Below are 19104 nucleotides of genomic sequence, written 5' to 3' on the forward strand. Positions count from 1 at the left end.
GCTGGGTCGTTTAATAGTATCCCATAAATCTCCAACAGTTTTAATTGTTCTAATTTCTTCTTTTTCCTCTTTTTTTTTTTTTTTGGTCTGACTGAAAAATTTCCAAAGATTTGTCTTCTAGCTTGGATAAGCTCTTTTTTGCCTCACCAATTCTGTTGTTAAGGCTTTCCACCTTGGGTTTTTTTTTTTTTTTTCTTTCAGGCAGAGTGGACAGTGAGAGAGAGAGAGACAGAGAGAAAGGTCTTCCTTAGCCGTTGGTTCACCCTCCAATGGCAGCCACGGCCCACGTGCTGCGGCTGGCGCACCACGCTGATCCGAAGGCAGGAGCCAGATGCTTCTCCTGGTCTCCCATGGGATGCAGGGCCCAAGCACTTGGGCCATCCTCCACTGCACTCCTGGGCCACAGCAGAGAGCTGGCCTGGAAGAGGGGCAACCGGGACAGAATCCGGCACCCCTACCGGGACTAGAACCCGGTGTGCAGGCACCGCAAGGCAGAGGATTAGCCTAGTGAGCTGCGGCACCAGCCTCCACCTTGTTTTTATTTGACACATTGAATTCGTCATTTGTAATGTTTCATATTGATTTCTCTTCAAAATCTCAATTTTCTGGGAGAATTTTTCATTCATGTCATGTATGGATTTCTTTAATTCATGGATTTCTTCTCATTGCTTCTGAATAATTCTAACTAATTATTTGAATGCTGTTTCAGGCATTTTATCAATATCTTCATCTTCACATTCTTTTAAGGAAGCTTTGTTACGGTCATTTAGGATGTTATGCTGTCTTCCTTATTTTTGTTTCTTCAATTTCGGCATTTGTTTTTAGGCATTTGTGGAAATATTTGTTGGTTTTTTTTTTCTCTGATAGCTTTTATGTATGAACTATGCCTCTGTGGCTTAGTAGGGTGTCTGCTGTTTCAGTGAATAACCAGAAGTGTGTTCTGGATATGGCCAGGGAGCTCTGGTCAGTGCTCCAGGGTTGGGTGAGTATCTGGAGTGACCCCCAATTTGGGCGTGGTAGATCTCTTTTTTAGCAGAAAGGAGAGTATGATCACCTCTGTTGGTGTAATTACGCCCTCACCTCCTCTCTTCCAAGGTAATCAATGCCCAGTTGTTAGCCCATAGTGGGTGCAATAGTCATTCGTGCTGCTGTAAGAACCATGTAAAGGAGCTGTGCAGTCTTCAGTGTGAGAATGGATCCCATTGCAATGATCCATCCCAGACAATCAGGGAGCTCTAAGCATGTGGAGCCACTCACATTGATTGTCCAGAGACCCACCTACTGTACCCTGTGCCCTCTTGTGGAGTCACAGGGTTCCCACAGCCTCAGCACACAAGACCCACAGTCACAGCTTGCAGAGGATCCACTCTGCCCCACTAACCTGTCCCAACCACAGAGAAGCAGAGATGTTCCCAGAGCCAGCTGCCTTCAGGTGCTCCACCTTGATGGCTTGAGTCCTGGAGCCTGTGATATGTTGAGAGCTTGGGGGCACCTCACAGTCCCATGTGGGTGCCCAACCTCCTGTTAATCTTCCCAGCCAGATTCAAAGTCAATGGAGGACGTGGATTTTGCCCTCTACTAGAATCTCTGAATCACCCATGTGCACAAGAGCCACCAGCTAAATGTTGCCTTCTCCCTGTAGGTTGCTGGGTGCTTGCACCTGAGCTGCTGCCTGTGGTACTGCTGATAAGATGGTGTCTTATCCCAGCCAGTTGCTTGGAGCATACACAAGAGCTTCTGCAGCTGCTGCTTATGCCCAAAGGTGGCACCTTCCTTCTGTCAGCTGGTTGTCAGGTGCCATTATTGGGGGGATGGGGTGAGAGAAATGTACCCTTATTTTTCACTGTGTCAGCAGGTACACTATCCTCCTTAGGGCTCCAGGCCAGACTCATGCCACATTCTCCCTCTGGCTATATCACCAGTGGCACCAGCTGCTGCAGTCTCATCTCACCTCACTCTCCAAAGCTGGTGCTTTCTCTGGTTCTTGGCTGCTGGGGTCGTGTGTTGTATCTGTGTGCTGTGCATCTGTACCTTCCACACTGATCTGCAGTGTTCCTCTTTAGTCCATAGAATTTCTACTGCAATCTTCTGACTAACTCTCCCCTAAGAATGCTAGCTCCACTTCTGATGGCAGCTTCTTGCTAATGTGCATCCTGGGAGACAACAGGTAATAGCTCAACTACTAGGCCCCTGCTGCCCATGTGGGAGACCTGGATTGTGTTCCAGGCTCCTGGCTTCAGCTCAGTCTAGCCAAGAGCTCTTGTGGATATCTAGCCAAGAGCAGATGAAAGATCTCTATCTCTCTGTCTGCAAAAATACACAAATAAGAAATTAAAAAAATAAAGTTAGTTGCAAATAAATATTTATACTTTTGCCCTTAGTAAACATACAAAGAAAAAGAGAAAGAAAAGCAAAACAAAACTCATCTTTTTGCTTCCTCACTAAAATAATGGTATAATCCAAGTGGAATAAAGTCCCGGAGGAAAAACAGAAAAAGATCTGAAGATTTATTTAACACAACTTCTCTTACTAATGTAGAATTAGCGACTAATTAGAGTAGAAAAAGCCTTTGGGATTTTCTGTTGTGTGTGTTTAGATGATGACATAGTTAGCTGGATTTTTTAAAAAATAGGAATAGTAGTGCTTTGGATAAAGTATTTAAGTATTCTTTTGCATTTTGGTATTTCATTATTATTATTTTTATTTTTAATTGGAGAGTCAGGGAGACATAGAGAGCGCAGGTTTCCATCTGCTGATTCACTCTCCAAACATCCATGACAACCAGGGCTGGACCAAGGCTAACAGTGGGACCTGAGAACAGAATCCAGGTCTCTCATATGGGTGGCAGGAACCCAGTCACCTGAGCCTTTACTGCTGTTTCCCCGGCTCTGCAATATTAGGAAGCTGGAGTCAGGAACTGGAGCTGGGGATGAAACCTCAGGGACTCAGGGGCCTTAACTGGCATCTTAACTGCTAGGTTAAACATTTGCCCCATATTTCATTAATGTTGAGGTCCTCTTTAAGAATATTTGGTACTTGTTTATACCCATTTCCTTAATAGCTGGCTTAGCTGATAATTGTATTTTAGAAGTGGAAGAATTTATCAAGTTTTCTGAATTGTGTTACCAATATTAAATTTGTTCAGAGGCCCTTCATGTGTTTTTCTTTGAATAATTACGTATTTGAAAATCTTGGAAAATATACATAGAATGAAGAAGATATGAAATCTCAGATACCTCAGATCTTCAATTTATAAAGAGAAATAGAAAAAAACGATGGAATAGGAAAATTTTGAAAGAGGTTATAATTCATATTGATAGTTTCTTTTTTTGTTCTAAACCATTATAAGTACAAAAAGGCAAGGCTGGACTTTGGAATATTATCTACATATATAGAAATAATAACTAGTATATAACATTTTATGTTTTAATAGAAAATATATCAATTTGAATTTTTTCTAGAGCACAGTCTAGAAGTTTTTTTAAATTGTACAAAATAACAGAAATCTTGATTCTGTAGTTTATCATTGACTTTTTTTAAAGATTTATTTGGAAGTCAGAGTTACAGAGAGAGAGAAGGAGAGGCAGAGAGAGAGACAAGAGAGAGAGAGGTAGATATATATATTGAGAGAGAGAGATATATATAGAAAGAGATAGAGAGAGAGAGAGATCCTCTATCTGCTGGTTCACTCCCCAGATGGCCGCAATGGCCAGAACTGTGCCGATCCAAAGCCAGGAGCCAGGATATTCCTTCGGATCTCCCACACAGGTGCAGGGACCCAAGGACTTGGGCCATCTTCTACTGCTGTCTCACACCGTAACAGAGAGCTGGACTGAAAGTGGAGCAGCTGGGACTTGAACTGGTGCCCACATGGGATGCTGGCATTGTAGCCGTGACTTTATTTGCTACATCACAGCACCGGCCCCTATCGTTGGCTTTTTTTTTTTTTTCAAGCATTGACTATTGAATGATCAGAGTCATATTATTCACAGATTTTTTTTCTACCTATAGCTGGAGCTAATACTTGCCACAAACCTGCTTTAAAGGTACATCATAAGATTAATTAGCATTGTAATGTAAATTTAAAAAAGAATCCCAAGAGAATTAATTAGTGTATTTGCAGCATACTTTGGCAACTTTGAGGAAGAAGTTTCCTACAATCATGTTGTCATGGATTTAGTCAAGCATATAAAGGATATTTCAGATTTTCACTTTGTTGACTGTTGAAAAGAATAAACTCATTTTCCAATTCATGTTGAATTAAAAATCATGTTGTATCTAATTAAAAAATTTAAATATATAATTAGAAACTCTTTGATAAACCAAGATATCTTTTTTATATTTCTAGATTTTATTATAAAGGAATGGGAACCAGTCCTTCCAGCAATATTGACAGGGGACTATTTAACTTTTCCACTAACTGGATCTAGAAATACTGAGTAAATTGTTACAAGCATCTTTTTAAAATGCATGTCTGGGCTCACAAAATAGCCAAGGAAATACCAAAGGGCTCAAAAAGAGGGAACTGATTATCAGAGATTCAAGCACATAAACTAATGCAGAGATGGCCCTGAGGAGTTTGCTAGTCTCAAGCTTTAATGGTTGCCCAGGAAGAAGAGCCAGGAAAGAATGCCTTGGATTTGTATGAGTTGGAACTGAGAACCCTTTATAAATCCACAACTCTTGCAGAGTGATACCCCATGTGAAATGTAGACTAGGAAAAAAATCCACCTCTGTCTACAGGCCAAAGACAAGTCAACTTGTCTGTCTAAACCTGGGCTAAGGGAGGGGGCAGAGGAAATTTCTCCTGAGAGTATGTAATAACAGAACATTTCACATATGGTCTTGAGGCTTGGAATTAATACTCTCTGAGTGAACACAAAGAGATTCAATAAATAATAAATTCTCTGAAGCTTCCAATAGCAAAACTATCAAAAAAGGGCTGTAAGTCACATGGCATTATTAAAGACTTAATAAAAGAAATTAAAAATATGTTTTATGGATAAGAAATTCTCAAAAGTATTAGGCATATTTGAAAAATAATCAGGAATTTTGCCTCTCTTGGAGTCCTCCTCCATGCCACTCTGGCTAGAGGTCTCTGACTCTAATAAATTTGCGTTTAAATCTCTCTGCTTGTCCGCTTGGAAATTCTTCTTCCATGTGAGACAAAGAACCGAGGTAATAATATTTTCTCCGCCACTGTTTCACCCTTAACATCTTGGTGCTGTGACTTGGATTGCAACTCCTACGTGACACGGATCCCTCTCGAGTTCTACTCCAGCCAGCGTTGGACCATCCTGCTGGACTGGTGAGCATGAGGACTGCTCTCACACTTTTTGGAGAATTTCACTCTCCTCCATAGCAACTCTCATTTTCTCAAAAACACCTGGTTCCTGTCAGCCAATTAAAAGTAGTTAGCCTAACTGCCGAACTTAAGACTCGGGTAAGGGGTCAGGCTTGCTGATTAAGGTCAGAGCAATCCCCTGGAGCTGAGACTCTATTCTAACCCCTCTCTTCTCTGTTGTGGATTGGCCCTTTGCATGGGACTGGGAGAAGGTCTTAAGACAACTGACAGATTCTGGCTGAGGCCACACTCCAGTGCTTCCAGAAGATCTCTTGGCTGAACACCAGACCCTGACAGCTGGAATGGTGTTGGGCCAGGAAATGCACTTTCCTGCAGGGAGCAAGTCCCCTGCTCTTTCTGTGTCCTCATGAACTGTAAAGCCAGAGGCTGCACTCTTAATGCTTCTTGTCTCGGTTCTGAGAAAGTTGGTTTGGTCCAACTCAGCTTCTTTTCATAGGGATTGGGTCCACGGCCCATTAGGGTGTCAGTCAAAAACTGCATTCTGTTCTTCCTCCCTTGGAGATTAATTTGTTGGTAAGATTGGTGCAGCTCGGAGCAAGGCCATGGGCTCTGGGGTCCATGCCTCAATGAGTTTTTCCTTTACCCCAGATTATGCTTTCCACACCTTGCCAGGTCTCCTCAATTCCTACAGACTAAATTTCCTGGTCCCATTAGTGGGTAACTCCTAGATATTTCATTGGTTAATTCTGGGTTAAAGTTTAATTAACCCTTTTGCAGATAGGTAGCTTTTTGATCTAGACTCCCATTAGATGCAACTCCCCATGTGATCCAAACTTGTGTAGACCAGTCTCAGCATGTCTCTGGTATCTCCTATCTTCCTTCTTAAGTCACCTCTTTTGAGTCACTTCTGTCTGGTCCTTACTATGTAGTATATAGCTCAGAGGAGGTTTATTGGGGGGAATTTTATTCCCCTACTATGTTTCTTTGTGACTTCACCTGCCTAGTTGCCAACCTAGGTGGCAACCAGGACTGGCACTCTCTAACCAAACTGTAGCTTGAAAAACCTTGTTTAGGAAGGCTCTGTCATCAAGGTTCATTGTTGAAATCAGGCCTATTAGGTAGGACTCAAGTTTAAGAGGCATAGAACAACTATTTTTACTTACATATAAGAACAAAACGACAGTCTGTATTTGATCAGGTGGAGGCCCAGTCTAGCACTCCTCCAGTAAGGGAACTAATCTCTCCCTGCATGTGCTATTCTGACAAATATATACCCTAGGCTACAGGCATGGAAGTTTAAGTGAGAGTGGTTGATGAGTGCTAATCCCACCCTCTCTTTCCTGCCTTCCCTGTGGGCTTCAGTTCACATCAACACCACAGGCATTGAGAGAGTTTTGAGAGACAAGCTCAGGAGAGATAAGACCTGAAGTACACTTCTGTTTTTATCCTTTCATTCCCTCTAGGAGGCAAACAATCTACTTTAAGATTTCTTTGACCCCTGAGCTTAAAGAAAAATGCCTCATCTTTTTCTGCACCACCATCTGGCCTGCCTACAAGCTAGAGGATGGAGAAATTAGTCTAAATGAGTTGTGAAAAGTGCCAGCTTAGGACTCTGTCTCCTAACTGGCCTCTTGCCTCTCTTTCCCTGTATATGCTCCAATATGCATTAAATTCTTTTCCAGAGTGTCACAAAGTCCTTGGGTCTATTCTTTAGTGAGCCATCAGGGTACTTCTGTTATAATGTCTTAATATTGAGTCTTTTGATACCCAGTGGAGGAGAGTTTGTTAACCAGGTGGCCATTGCCCCCATTGCTGTAATTTTACCTGGGGTTTCTTGACATGAATCTAGGCCAAACAACTTCAAATGATATTAAATATATATGGATTAATCCAGATGATGAAGACTTGGACTTGAGACACCTGCCAACCTGACTCCTCATCCCTGAGGCTGGTTTGACTGACAGCCCCATGATTAGACACTTGCAGTATTGGCTTTTGGTTTTAGGGCATAAGGTTATTGCCTCTTTGCAGGGCCTTCAGTTTTTCTCTCTCTACCCTATTGTGGGCTCTTACAGGAGCCTCTTGGTAGGTCGTTACCCTTTATTCTGCCTCCTATCAGATTCTCTTTAGGAATCTTTGGAGGGGTGCCCGTCTTCTCTGATGGATGCCCTCTCCCATTAAGCCTAACATAATGGTGAACAATCTCCAGTGCACTTCTTGTCTCTGATAGATCAGCTTCTGGCTGACAGTCACCCTTGGGACCTATCTGGCAGCTGCCTGAACCTTTTGTTTCAGAGGCAGACCCAAGTAGCTGACTGCTGACTAGGCATCGCTGGCCTAAGGTATTTTTTTTTTTCTTGTTAAATATATAGATAGGATTAAGTGTCAAAGGGATCACATAAATAAGATCAAGTCTCAGGTAGTAACAATAGATAGAATTAAAAAGGAGAGAATTTTCCGACTTGGGAAGCAGTCCACACAGCAGACTCATAGAATGACAAATGTTGTAAACAGCACTCTGACCTCAGAATCAGCCCTTCATGCATTCAAATCTGAATGAAAAGCCCATGAGAGCATTTCAGGCATGGAAAGCCAAGACACTGTGCTTATGTAGATGCCAACCATTAAGATTTTTCACAAGATGCTGGTTCATTGAATTTTACTGTATTTACATATGTAAGTATGCACAACAACTGTTGGAATCACTTAGAGTAACAAGATTTTTATTTTCGAAAGTGATTTTGAGGAACTACAAGAAAAGAAGAGATTGGGGTCTTTAAGGACAGAAACTTAAAATATTTAAAATTTTTAATTTTTAATGTTTCAAGTAGTGTATCTAACTGTTTTCTTTCCTGGGACTTCAATTGCATGTGTGTTGGGCCTCCTTACTGTGTCCTTAGTCTGTTATCCTTTATTCTCTATTTTCTAACACTTTGGTAGAAGCATGTTGATTCCCAGAGTGATTTCTTCTAGAGAAGATTTTCATACACAGGTACCAAGCAATCTGTGATTACTGTAATCCATTTTTAAGGATTAAAGCCAAGTATATTGTTTCTTCTGGAAAATGTTCCTTGTGTGCTTGAAAAAAAAGTGTATTCTGCACTTGTTGAATGCCAGTTAGATATATTAGCTGTATATTGTTGTTTAAATGTTCTATATCCTTTCTGGTTTTTGGTCTTGTCTTTGTATCAGTTACTGAAAACTAGCTGTTCTGTCAATTGTCAGTTCTTGCTTCTTGCATTTTGGGTCTCTTGTTGGGTGTGTATAAATATTCTTCATATATTGACCCCTTTATCATTATGAAATCTTAGTTTAGTAATATTTCTTGTCATAATGTATATTTCTACTGATAGAGATATAATCACTCAGATTCTCTTGTGATTTCTATTTGTATAGTATATCTTTTTTTCTGTCCTTTTATTTTCAATTTCTTAGTGTTTTTATTGTGGATAGCATATAGTGGTTTCTATTGCTATCCAGTTTGGTAATCTTTGTGTTTAGTTCATTTACTTTTTTTTTTTTTTTAAAAAAGCATTTTATTTATTTTGAAAGAAAAGGAGAAAGAGAGAGAGAGAGAGAGAGAGAGAGAGAGAGAGAGAGAGAGAGAGAGGAATGTACCAATGGATGGAAGAGAGGAATGTACCAATGGATGGAAGAGAGGAATGTACCAGTGGTTGCAATGGCCAGTGCTGGGCTATGCCAGAGCCAGGAGCCTGGAGCTTCATCTGTGTCTCCCAGGCGGGTGACAGGGGCCCTAAGACTTGGGCCATCTTCTGCTATTTTCCCAGGCACATTAGTAGGGATCTGGATTGAAAGTAGAGCAATTGGGACTCAAACCAATGCCTATATGGGATGCTGACACTATAGGCAGTGACTTTACCCACTACACCAATATATAGAGGGCTTTGGCCCTCTATTTACTTTTAATATGGTTAGAATATGGTTGGGTTTATAAATACTCATTTTGCTATTTTTTCTGTATATTTTGTATACTTTAGTTTTTAATTTTTAAATTTGTTCTGTTTATTTGAAAGAGAGGCAGAGAGATCTCACATCTTCTGGTTTACTTTCCAAATGTTCACAATAGCCAAGACTGGCCCAGGTCAAAGCCATGAGTTGGGAATCCAAGTCTCCCACATGGGTGGTAAAGACTTGAATACTTGAGCTATCACCTGCTGCCTCCCAGGGTGTGCATTAGCAGGAAGCAGGAATCACGAGTGGAGCTGTGGTGTCCCAAACAGCAGCCTGACTGCTGCACCAAATGCCCACCCATTTTATGTCTCTCCTTGTTCCTCTATTCCCCATTTCCTTCTTTTTTATGACCCAATATTTGTGGTTGCTATATAATTCTTTTTGTTTCTTGAAAAAAATTTTTTTTAAAATACAGTGATTGCTCAAAGGATTTTACTGTACATCGTAACTTCACACAGTATACTTCAGATTTCTACTGATGTGATTTTGTTAAAATATTGATCTTTTGCTCTATCCTAATTCCATTACTTCTCATAAACCCAGCGTTACAGTGTTATAATTATTGCTTTAATGGACTCTTATGTTTTAAAAGACATTAAGAGAGAAATGAGAAAATAGATTTATATATTATTTATTTATTTATTTAAAAGGCAGAGTTACAGAGAGGCAGAGGCAGAGAGAGCGAGAGAGAAAGAGAGAGAGATCTTCTATCTGCTGGTTCACTTCCCAGATGCCCACAAATGCTGGAGCTGTGCCAATCTGAAGCCAGGATCCAGGAGCTTTTTCCGCATCTCCCACGGGAGTGCAGGGGCCCAAGAACTTGGGGCATCTTCTCTGTGTAGGGCCTCCTGCCTTCCCAGGCCATAGCAGAGAGCTGGTTCAGAAGTGGAGCAGCTGGGACCTGAACTGGAGCCCAAATGGGATGTCGACACCACAGGTGGCGGCTTTACCTGCTACGCCACAGAGCTGGTCCCTATATATCTTTTAGATATGCTCATATGTTTGAACTTCTGGTAATCTTCATTTCTTCTTGTGATTTTGAGTTACCCTAAGATGTCATACCCTTGGAGTCTGAAGAACTTCCCTTGGTATTTTTCCTAAGCTGGGGCTGTAGTCTCTGTTGTTCATGATGAGAAGTTACCTTTGAGTCATATAGCTTTCACTTGTATGTGATGACTCATTTTTTCTTTGTTTTCAAGATTTTTTCTTTGTCTTTAGACAGTTTAATTATTGTATGTCTAAGTGTGACTCTCCTTGTGTTTATCCTACTTGAGGTTTATTGCATTGCTTTGATGTCTAAGTTAATATTTTTCATCAAAATTGGAAAGTTTGACCATTGCTCCTGTTGGATATAGCAGACAATGATGTCAAAGCAGTTATTACATATGTATTCAAAGAACTAGAGGGAATAATGCTTAAACAACTAAAAGAAATTATGACAAGGAATTTTGCCCTCCTTTTCCCTTCTGATACTGTCATTACCTATATTTTAGTTCACTTGGTGTCCCATGATCTGTGAAGAATCTGTTCATTTTCTATACTCTTTTTCCTCCCTTTTGAATTATAGCAGCTTTTCCCCTCATAACCTCCCTCCCACCTGCAACCATCCCATCTCCCACTTCCTCTCCCATCCCATTCTTCATCATGATTCATTTTCGATTGTCTTTGTATACAGAAGATCAACTTAGAATATACTAAGTAAAGATTTCAACAGACTGAACCCACAAACACACACTACTGTTTGAGTAATAGTTTTACCATTAATTCTCATAGTACAACACATTAAGGGCAGAGGTCATACATGGGGAGCAGGTGCACAGTGACTCCCATTGTTGATTTAACAATTGACACTCTTATTTATGATGTCAGTAATCACCCAATGCTCTTGCCATGAGCTGCCAAGGCTATGGAAGCCTCTTGAGTTCACCAACTCCGATCTTATTTAGACAAGGCCATTTTCAAAGTGGAAGTTCTCTCCTCCCTTCAGAGGAAGGTACTGCCTTCTTTGATGGCCTGTTCTTTCCACCAGGATCTCACTCAGAGATCTTTCCTTTAGGTCATTTTTTTTTTTTTGCCACAATGTCTTGGCTTTCCATGCCTGTGAAACTCTCATGGGATTTTTAGCCAGATCTGAATGCCTTAAGGGCTGATTCTGAGGCCAGAGTGCTGTTTAGGGCTTTTGCCATTCTATGAGTGTGCTGTGTATCCTGCTTCCCATGTTGGATCATTCTCTCCTTTTTAATTCTATCAATTATTATTTGCAGGCACTGGTCTTATTTATGTAATCCCTTTGACACTTAATCCTATCTTTTTGATCAATTATGAACTTAAACTGATCACTTTAACAAGTAAGATGGCGTTGGTACATGACACCTTGATGGGATTGAATTGGAATCCCCAGTATATTTCTAGCTATACCATTAGGGGTAAGTCTGAGTGAGCATGTGCCGAACTGTACATCTCCTCCCTCTCTTATTTCCACTCTTATATTTAACAGGGATCACTTTTCAGTTAAATTTAAATACCTAAGAATAATTGTGTGTTAATTAAAGAGTTCAACCAATGGTATTAAGTAGAACAACAACAACAACAAAAAAAAATAAACCACTAAAAGGAATAAAATAGTAAGTTGTTCCAAGACAGTCAGGGCAAGGGCTGATCAAGTCATTGTTTCTCATAGTGTCCATTTCACTTCAACAGGTTTCCTTTTTGGTGCTCGGTTAGTTGTCACCGATCAGGGAGAACATATGATATTTGTCCCTTTGGGACTGGCTTAATTCACTTAGCATGATGTTTTCCAGATTCCTCCATTTTGTTGAAAATGACCGGATTTCATTGCTTTTTACTGCTGTATAGTATTCTATAGAGTACATATCCCATAATTTCTTTATCTAGTCTTCTGTTGATGGGCATTTAGGTTGATTCCAGGTCTTAGCTATTGTGAATTGAGCTCCAATAAACATTAAGGTGCAGACAGCTCTTTTATTATTTGCCAATTTAATTTCCTTTGGGTAAATTCCAAGGAGTGGGATGGCTAGGTTGTATGGTAGGGTTATATTCAGGTTTCTGAGGAATCTCCAGACAGACTTCCATAGTGGCTTTACCAGTTTGCATTCCCACCAACAGTGGGTTAGTGTCCCTTTTCCCCCACATCCTCGCCAGCATCTGTTGTTGGTAGATTTCTGTATGTGAGCCATTCTAACTGGGTTGAGGTGAAACCTCCTTGTGGTTTTGATTTGCATTTCCCTGATGGCTAGTGATCCTGAACAATTTTTCATGTGTCTGTTGGCCATTTGGATTTCTTCTTTTGAAAAATGTCTATTGAGGTCCTTGGCCCATCTCTTAAATGGATTGTTTGTTTTGTTGTTGTGGAGTTTCTTGATCTCTTTGTAGCTTCTGGTTATTAATCCTTTATCTGTAGCATAGTTTGCAAATATATTTTCCCATTCTGTTGGTTGCCTCTTCACTTTCCTGACTGTTTCTTTTGCAGTACAGAAACTTCAATTTGATGTAATCCCATTTTTTTTTTTTTTTTTTTGGCCAGGCAGAGTTAGATAGTGAGAGAGAGACAGAGACAGAGAGAGTTATAGACAGTGAGAGGGAGACAGAGAGAGAGAGTTCTTTCTTCTGTTGGTTCACTCCCCTAATGGCCACTGCGCCGATCTGAAGCCAGAAGCCGGGTACTTCCTCCCAGTCTCCCATGTGGGTGCAGGGACCAAAGCACTTGGGCCATCCTTCTCTGCCCTCCCGGGCCACAGCAGAGAGCTGGACTGGAAGAGGAGCAACCGGCACTAGTACCTGGCACCCCAACCAGGACTAGAACCCAGGGTGCCCGCGTTGCCGGCGAAGGATTAGCCAAAGGAGCCACGGTGCCAGCCAATCCCAATTGTTAATTTTGGCTTTGACTGCCTGTGCCTCTGGGGTCTATTCCAAGAAGTCTTTGCCTGTGCCTATATCCTGCAGAGTTTCTCTGATGTTCTCTAATAATTTGACGGTGTCGGTTGTAGATTTAGATCTTTAATCCATGTTGAGTGGATTTTTGTCCAACTGTAGATTTTCATGAACATTATTTCCTGGTTTATTGTTTGCTTTTGATCAAATTCCAGTCATTTTAGATGACTCTTATTGACAGGTTTTTACCAGTTATATATTTGCTTTTGTAGAGATTGCCAAACTTTTCATCCTATCATACTGCAAATAGTCTTCTTTGTTCTTTTTGGTGTTTCTAAAAATGCTTCTAGTTTTTCAAATGAAATATCTATAAAATATTGCATAAAAAGCATATGATTTTAAATTCCATTGTAAATTTATTTTTATGACATTATAATTACAGTGAACCAGATCTTCAAACTCTTTATTTTGCAGATTTCAAGTTCTACTTATAAAGACAGGAGTGAGGAATACAAAAGACAATTTACACACCTACCTGATACAGAGAAGCTGATAGCAGGTAAAAAAAAGACAAACATTTACAGAAAGTAACCATTTTATTGCCTCATTATCATGATAGAACTGGTGAGTGACATATACCATCTATATATAGAGTCTCTCTCTCTCTCTCTCTCTCTCTCTCTCTCTATATATATATATATATATATATATATACACACACATACTGTTTAAGCCTTTGTGCCAGACAGCAAATAATTTTCAAGATAAATAACATCTTACTCACAATCAGACAATGTAAAACTACATTGTAATTTGGGGAGGACTGATTTCTGACTTATAAGAATGTTAAGTACTAACTAAGAAAATAGCAGTGAGAAATGATTTGCCCCATTTTTTCCTGTTGCTCTTTTCATAATTTTGGAGGCAATACAAAATTGATATTCAATATGTATTAACTGGCCTCAGAGAAATATACTCTTTAACACATGTACTCATAAAATAATTTGATAAAATGTCCTAGGGCTAAATCATTACTCTAATTCTTTGCATAGATTTTTTTGAGATAGACTTTAAAAGTAAAAATTAAATTATTTTCTTTCAAAATTACTATATTTATTTTTCCCAAAGAAAAATTTTATTGTATTTATTTTTATTTTTATTATTATATTTTATTTATTTTCCCTCCAAAGAAACCTTTTATTTGAGGAATACAGGCTTCATGCATTTCATAAGTACAACTTTATGAATATAGTGTTTCTTCCCACCATACCTGCCCTCCCACCCACTCTCTCACCACTCCTCCTCCTCCCTCTCCCATTCCCAGTCCCATTCTCCACTAAGATCCATTTTCGATTAACTTCAGACACAGAAGATCAACCCTATACGAAGTAAAAAGTTCAACAATTTGTACGAAAACAACAACAAAACTGTTCCTCAACAGTCAAGAAAAGGGCTGTTCAAAGTCATTGCATCTTGATGTTAATTTCACTTTTTTTTAGAAACCTAATTAACTTTAAAGAAGCACCCAAGAATGATAAATCTTTTGCGAGCACTTAGACATAATTTTTTTTTTTTTTTTTTGGACAGGCAGAGTGGATAGTGAGAGAGAGAGAGACAGAGAGAAAGGTCTTCTTTTTTGCCGTTGGTTCACCCTCCAATGGCCGCTGCGGCCGATGCATCTCGCTGATCCGAAGCCAAGGAGCCAGGTGCTTCTCCTGGTCTCCCATGCAGGTGCAGGGCCCAAGCACTTGGGCCATCCTCCACTGCCTTCCCGGGCCATAGCAGAGAGCTGGCCTGGAAGAGGGGCAACCGGGATAGAATCCGGCGCCCCAACCGGGACTAGAACCCGGTGTGCTGGCGCTGCAAGGCGGAGGATTAGCCTGTTAAGCCACAGCGCCGGCCTAGACATAATTTTAATACAACTCTTTGAGGACAGAAGTCCTGTGTGGGAAGTTAGTGCACAGTGACTCTTGTTTTTAATTTAACAATTAACACTCTTATGTATGATGTCAGTGATCACCCAAGGCTCTTGACATGAGCTGCCTAGGCTATGGTAACCTTTTGAATCCATGAACTCCACCAGTATTTAGACAAGGCTATAAGTAAAATGGAAGTTCCCTCTTCCCTTTAGAGAAAAGTATCTCCTTCTTTGATGACTACTTCTTTCCATGGGGGTCTCACCCACTGAGGTCCTTCATGTACGATATTTTTTGCCACGATTTCTTGGCTTCCCATGTCTGAAATTCTCTCATGGGTTTTTCAGCCAGACCAGAATGCCTTAATGGCTGATTCTGAGGTCAGAGTGCCATTTAAAGCGGTTCTCATTTCATGGGTCTGCTATGTGGATTGCTTCCCATGTTGGAGCAATCACTCCTTTTTAATTCTATCTATTATTATTACCAGACACTCAATCCTATCCATATGATAACTTTAACACTTGATGGTATTTTTACCACCCAGCCCTTTATTTATTTTAAATATTTATTTTATTTATTTTTACAGAGGGGAAGAGACAGAGGGAGAGGGACATCTTACATCCTCTGGTTCCCTCCCCAAATGGTTACTAGTGGTGGGCCTGTGTCAGACTAAAGCCAGGAGCCTGAAACTCCATCTGGGTCTGCCACATGGGTGCAGGGGTCCACATACTTGAACCGTATTCTGCTGCTCTCCCAGGTGCATTAGCAGGGAGCTGGATCAGAAGTGGAGCTGCAAGGGATTCAAACTGGTGCTCATATGGGATGCCAGTGTCACAGGCAGAGGCTTAATCTGTTGTACCAAACCCTGGGCCCAAAAGTACTTTTTTTTTTTTAAAGATTTATTTATTTATTTGCAAGTCAGAGTTACACAGAGGAGAGACAGAGAGAGAGAGGTCTTCCATCTGATAGTTCACTCCCCAATTGGCTGCAACGGCCAGAGCTGCGCTGACTCGAAGCCAGGAGCCAGGAGCCAGGAGCCAGGAGCCAGGAGCCAGGAGCTAGGAGCCAGGAGCTTTTTCCGGGTCTCCCACAAGGGTTCTTACTCTGTGATAGCTTGTTAGATGTTTAAAAAATAGATCTTTTTCTCATGTATTGAAAATGTTTCTTGCTAGTCTGTCACTTGAGATCAAGGACTTTCCATAAAAGCCTTTCTAAATGCATCATTCTCATCATTGCCTTCCTAAAGGAAATTAATCCACTTAAACTGTGACATTTCCTTGTTATAAAACATTACAGAGGCAGGAGTTTTGCACAACTGTTAACTCACTTCTTGGGACCTTTGCATCCCATATTGGAATGCCTGATTCAAGTCCTCGTTCTTCTGCCTCTGATCCAGCTTCTTGCTAATGTGCACCCTGGGAGGTAGCGGATGATGGCTTGAGTACCTGAACCCCTGCCACCTGCATGGGAGACTCAGATCAAGTTTTTGGCTTCTGGCTTTGACCTTGCCCAGCCCTGGTTGTTGCAGGCATGTGGAGTGTGAACCCGTGGATGGAAGAACTCTTATTGGCCTGTTTCTCTCTCTCTGCCTTTCAAATAAAATGAAAAATAAATCATGGAAAATAGAATTCAAAGATAAGTCATGAAAAATTATAGCTATAAAGAAAAATATAAATAAAAACATGAAAATTATTGGTGATCCTTCTACCTATAAATAATTTTGATTAATATTTTGTGGCTAACTTTTCAGATGTTTTCTAGGATGTATATTTACTTTCAAAAATTTACATTTTTGTATTGTTTTCTGCCACTGTAAACCTCTTAAAGGTAGAAAATTTGGAAAATATGGATATTTACAAATTGAAAATTAAAACCACTTGTAACAATTGAACCATCCAGAAATATATCAACAATACTCATAGCTATGTGCATTTTAAAAATACACAATTTGGATCATTCTATTCAAATGACTTTAAGCTCTAGAGGAACCACATATTAGGTCTCTGTTTTCTGAAACTTAATTTAACCTTTTTAAAACATTTTACTGTTAGTATAAATGTACAATATTGTACTTTACAATATAGTTACTTCTGTAAGTACTTACTGAGAACTCCTTTTGTGCCAGACACCATGTTGTGTTTGAAGAGCTTAGATCCTGGTGGTGTAGAACAGATGCACAAATTATTATGACTCAGGATGACATGGGCAATATTAACAAAGTATGGAAGTAGTATTGAGGAAAATACAACTTACCATCTTAGAGGAAGATAATTATTTTAATTTTTGGCATATTGAGTCCAAGAGTCCAGGGCAAGATATGTGTGTGTGTGTGTGTGTATATATATATATATATATATATATATATATATATATAAAAATCTGGAAGTAAAGTTTTAAGATGGGGTCCGGTGCTGTGGCCTAGCGGGTAAAGCTGCTGCTGCAGTGCCAGCATATTTCATGGGCTCCAGTTTGGGACCTGGCTGCTCCACTTCCAATCCAGCTCCCTGATAATTGCCTGGGGAAGCAGTAGAAGATGGCTCAAGTTCTTGGGCTCTTGCACCCACTTGGGAGACCTGGACGAAACTCCTGGCTCCTGCTTCAAAATGGGCCAGCTCCAGCTGTTGCAGCCGTTTGGGAAGTGAACCAGAGAATGGAAGATCTCTTTCTCTCTCTGCCTCTGTCTCTCTGTAACTCTGCCTTTCATAAATAAATACATAAATCTTAAAAAAAAGATTTCAGATATATCACAGTAGTCTTCTAACTAACTGACCCCTCCCCAGTGTTGCATGCCTTTTGTCTATTGTCTGAATTGTAGCTATACTGGTTTTCCAAAAATGCAAAAATGATCCAGTTAAATCCTCATGGATGAGAATCCAAATGACCTTATAATAAGATTTGATTTCCTGAGAAAGCTTTTCATGTATGTTTAGTATCCTCTCCCAGTTTCTTTTTCATCAAGTTATCTTCAACCTTGCTCTTCTGAAGTCTGAATTCTGTAGATATGTCATTCCTTTCTACTTCTAGGATTTTTTACTTTATTTTTCCTAGAGCTGTTTTTGCTGTTCTGTACCTGGCTATCCTTTGTTTATATTTTAAGACTTAAATATCACCTATGTAGGGAAGCTTTTAATTGTAAATTTGACAAGATTTTGTTCAAGTCTGATATTAAACTACTTCCAATCAGAATAACAATAATAATTATTACTGAAATGTTAGCTAGTAAATAACCATAGCCTCAAGCTCTCTAGATGATTCCTCATGCCCAGTCTGTCCTGGCCTTTCTCCTAGAATATCAGCCCCTAAAGGATTTATATTTGACATACCAAAGACCTTAAAGTACTCTGATGCAACATTATGGTCAGTTCCCAATGTTGTTATATTTTTTTAAGCTTTATTTATTTATTTGAAAGACTGAGTTGCAGAGAGAGAAGAAGGAGAGGGAGAGGGAGGGAGGGAGACAGAGAGAGAGAGAGAAACTTCTATCCACTGGTTCACTCCTTAAATGTCTGAGATTGTCAGGGTTGGGCCAAGCCAAAGAAATAACCAGGAACTTCATCTAGGTCTCTCACGTGAGTGGCAGGGATCCAAGTACTTGAGCCATCCTCCACTGCTTTCCAAGGCACATTAGGAGGGAGGCATCTGGAGCTGCCAGGACTGAAACCAGTGCTCTGATATGGAATGCTGATGTTAAACACTGTGGAATAACCTGCTGCACCACAACTCTGGCTCCTCCAAATGATGTTATTGTAAATATCACCTCTAGATAGGTGTCTTTGCTCTGTGTCCATTAAATGCCTTGTACTGTCTCCTATCATAAATTTACAGAACTATTATCTGTATCTTTTGTTTTTGTAACCCTGACACCTATGTCAGTATTGGACTTCTAATACTACTCAGTGATTTGAATGGATGGTTGATAGGTAGTTCAATGAATGATTGAATAATGGATGTTATCATCCTTTAAAATTAGGAGAATGGATGAGCTCAACCATGGACAACATGTAGAATTAATAGAACAGT

At 40.1% G+C, this 19104-nt stretch overlaps 1 protein-coding gene across 7 annotated transcripts in view; it reads left to right on the forward strand.

The window, feature by feature from the left end:
• GRAMD1C (GRAM domain containing 1C) overlaps positions 1 to 19104 on the forward strand; it is a 138328-nt gene that overhangs the window by 16745 nt on the left and 102479 nt on the right. For 4 of the 7 annotated variants that reach the window (XM_062208302.1, XM_062208293.1, XM_062208311.1 and 1 more), the window contains one exon: positions 13643 to 13727. The exons of 2 other annotated variants lie outside the window; for them this stretch is intronic. In XM_062208302.1, the coding sequence (XP_062064286.1) occupies positions 13643 to 13727 (85 nt within the window). Of the gene's footprint in view, positions 1 to 13642; positions 13728 to 19104 lie in introns of those variants that run through there. One more of the 7 variants, XM_062208371.1, reaches the window with a different exon arrangement.

This window comes from Lepus europaeus, chromosome 2 (assembly GCF_033115175.1).
Source record: "Lepus europaeus isolate LE1 chromosome 2, mLepTim1.pri, whole genome shotgun sequence".
In the NCBI taxonomy this organism is placed as follows: Eukaryota; Metazoa; Chordata; class Mammalia; order Lagomorpha; family Leporidae; genus Lepus; species Lepus europaeus.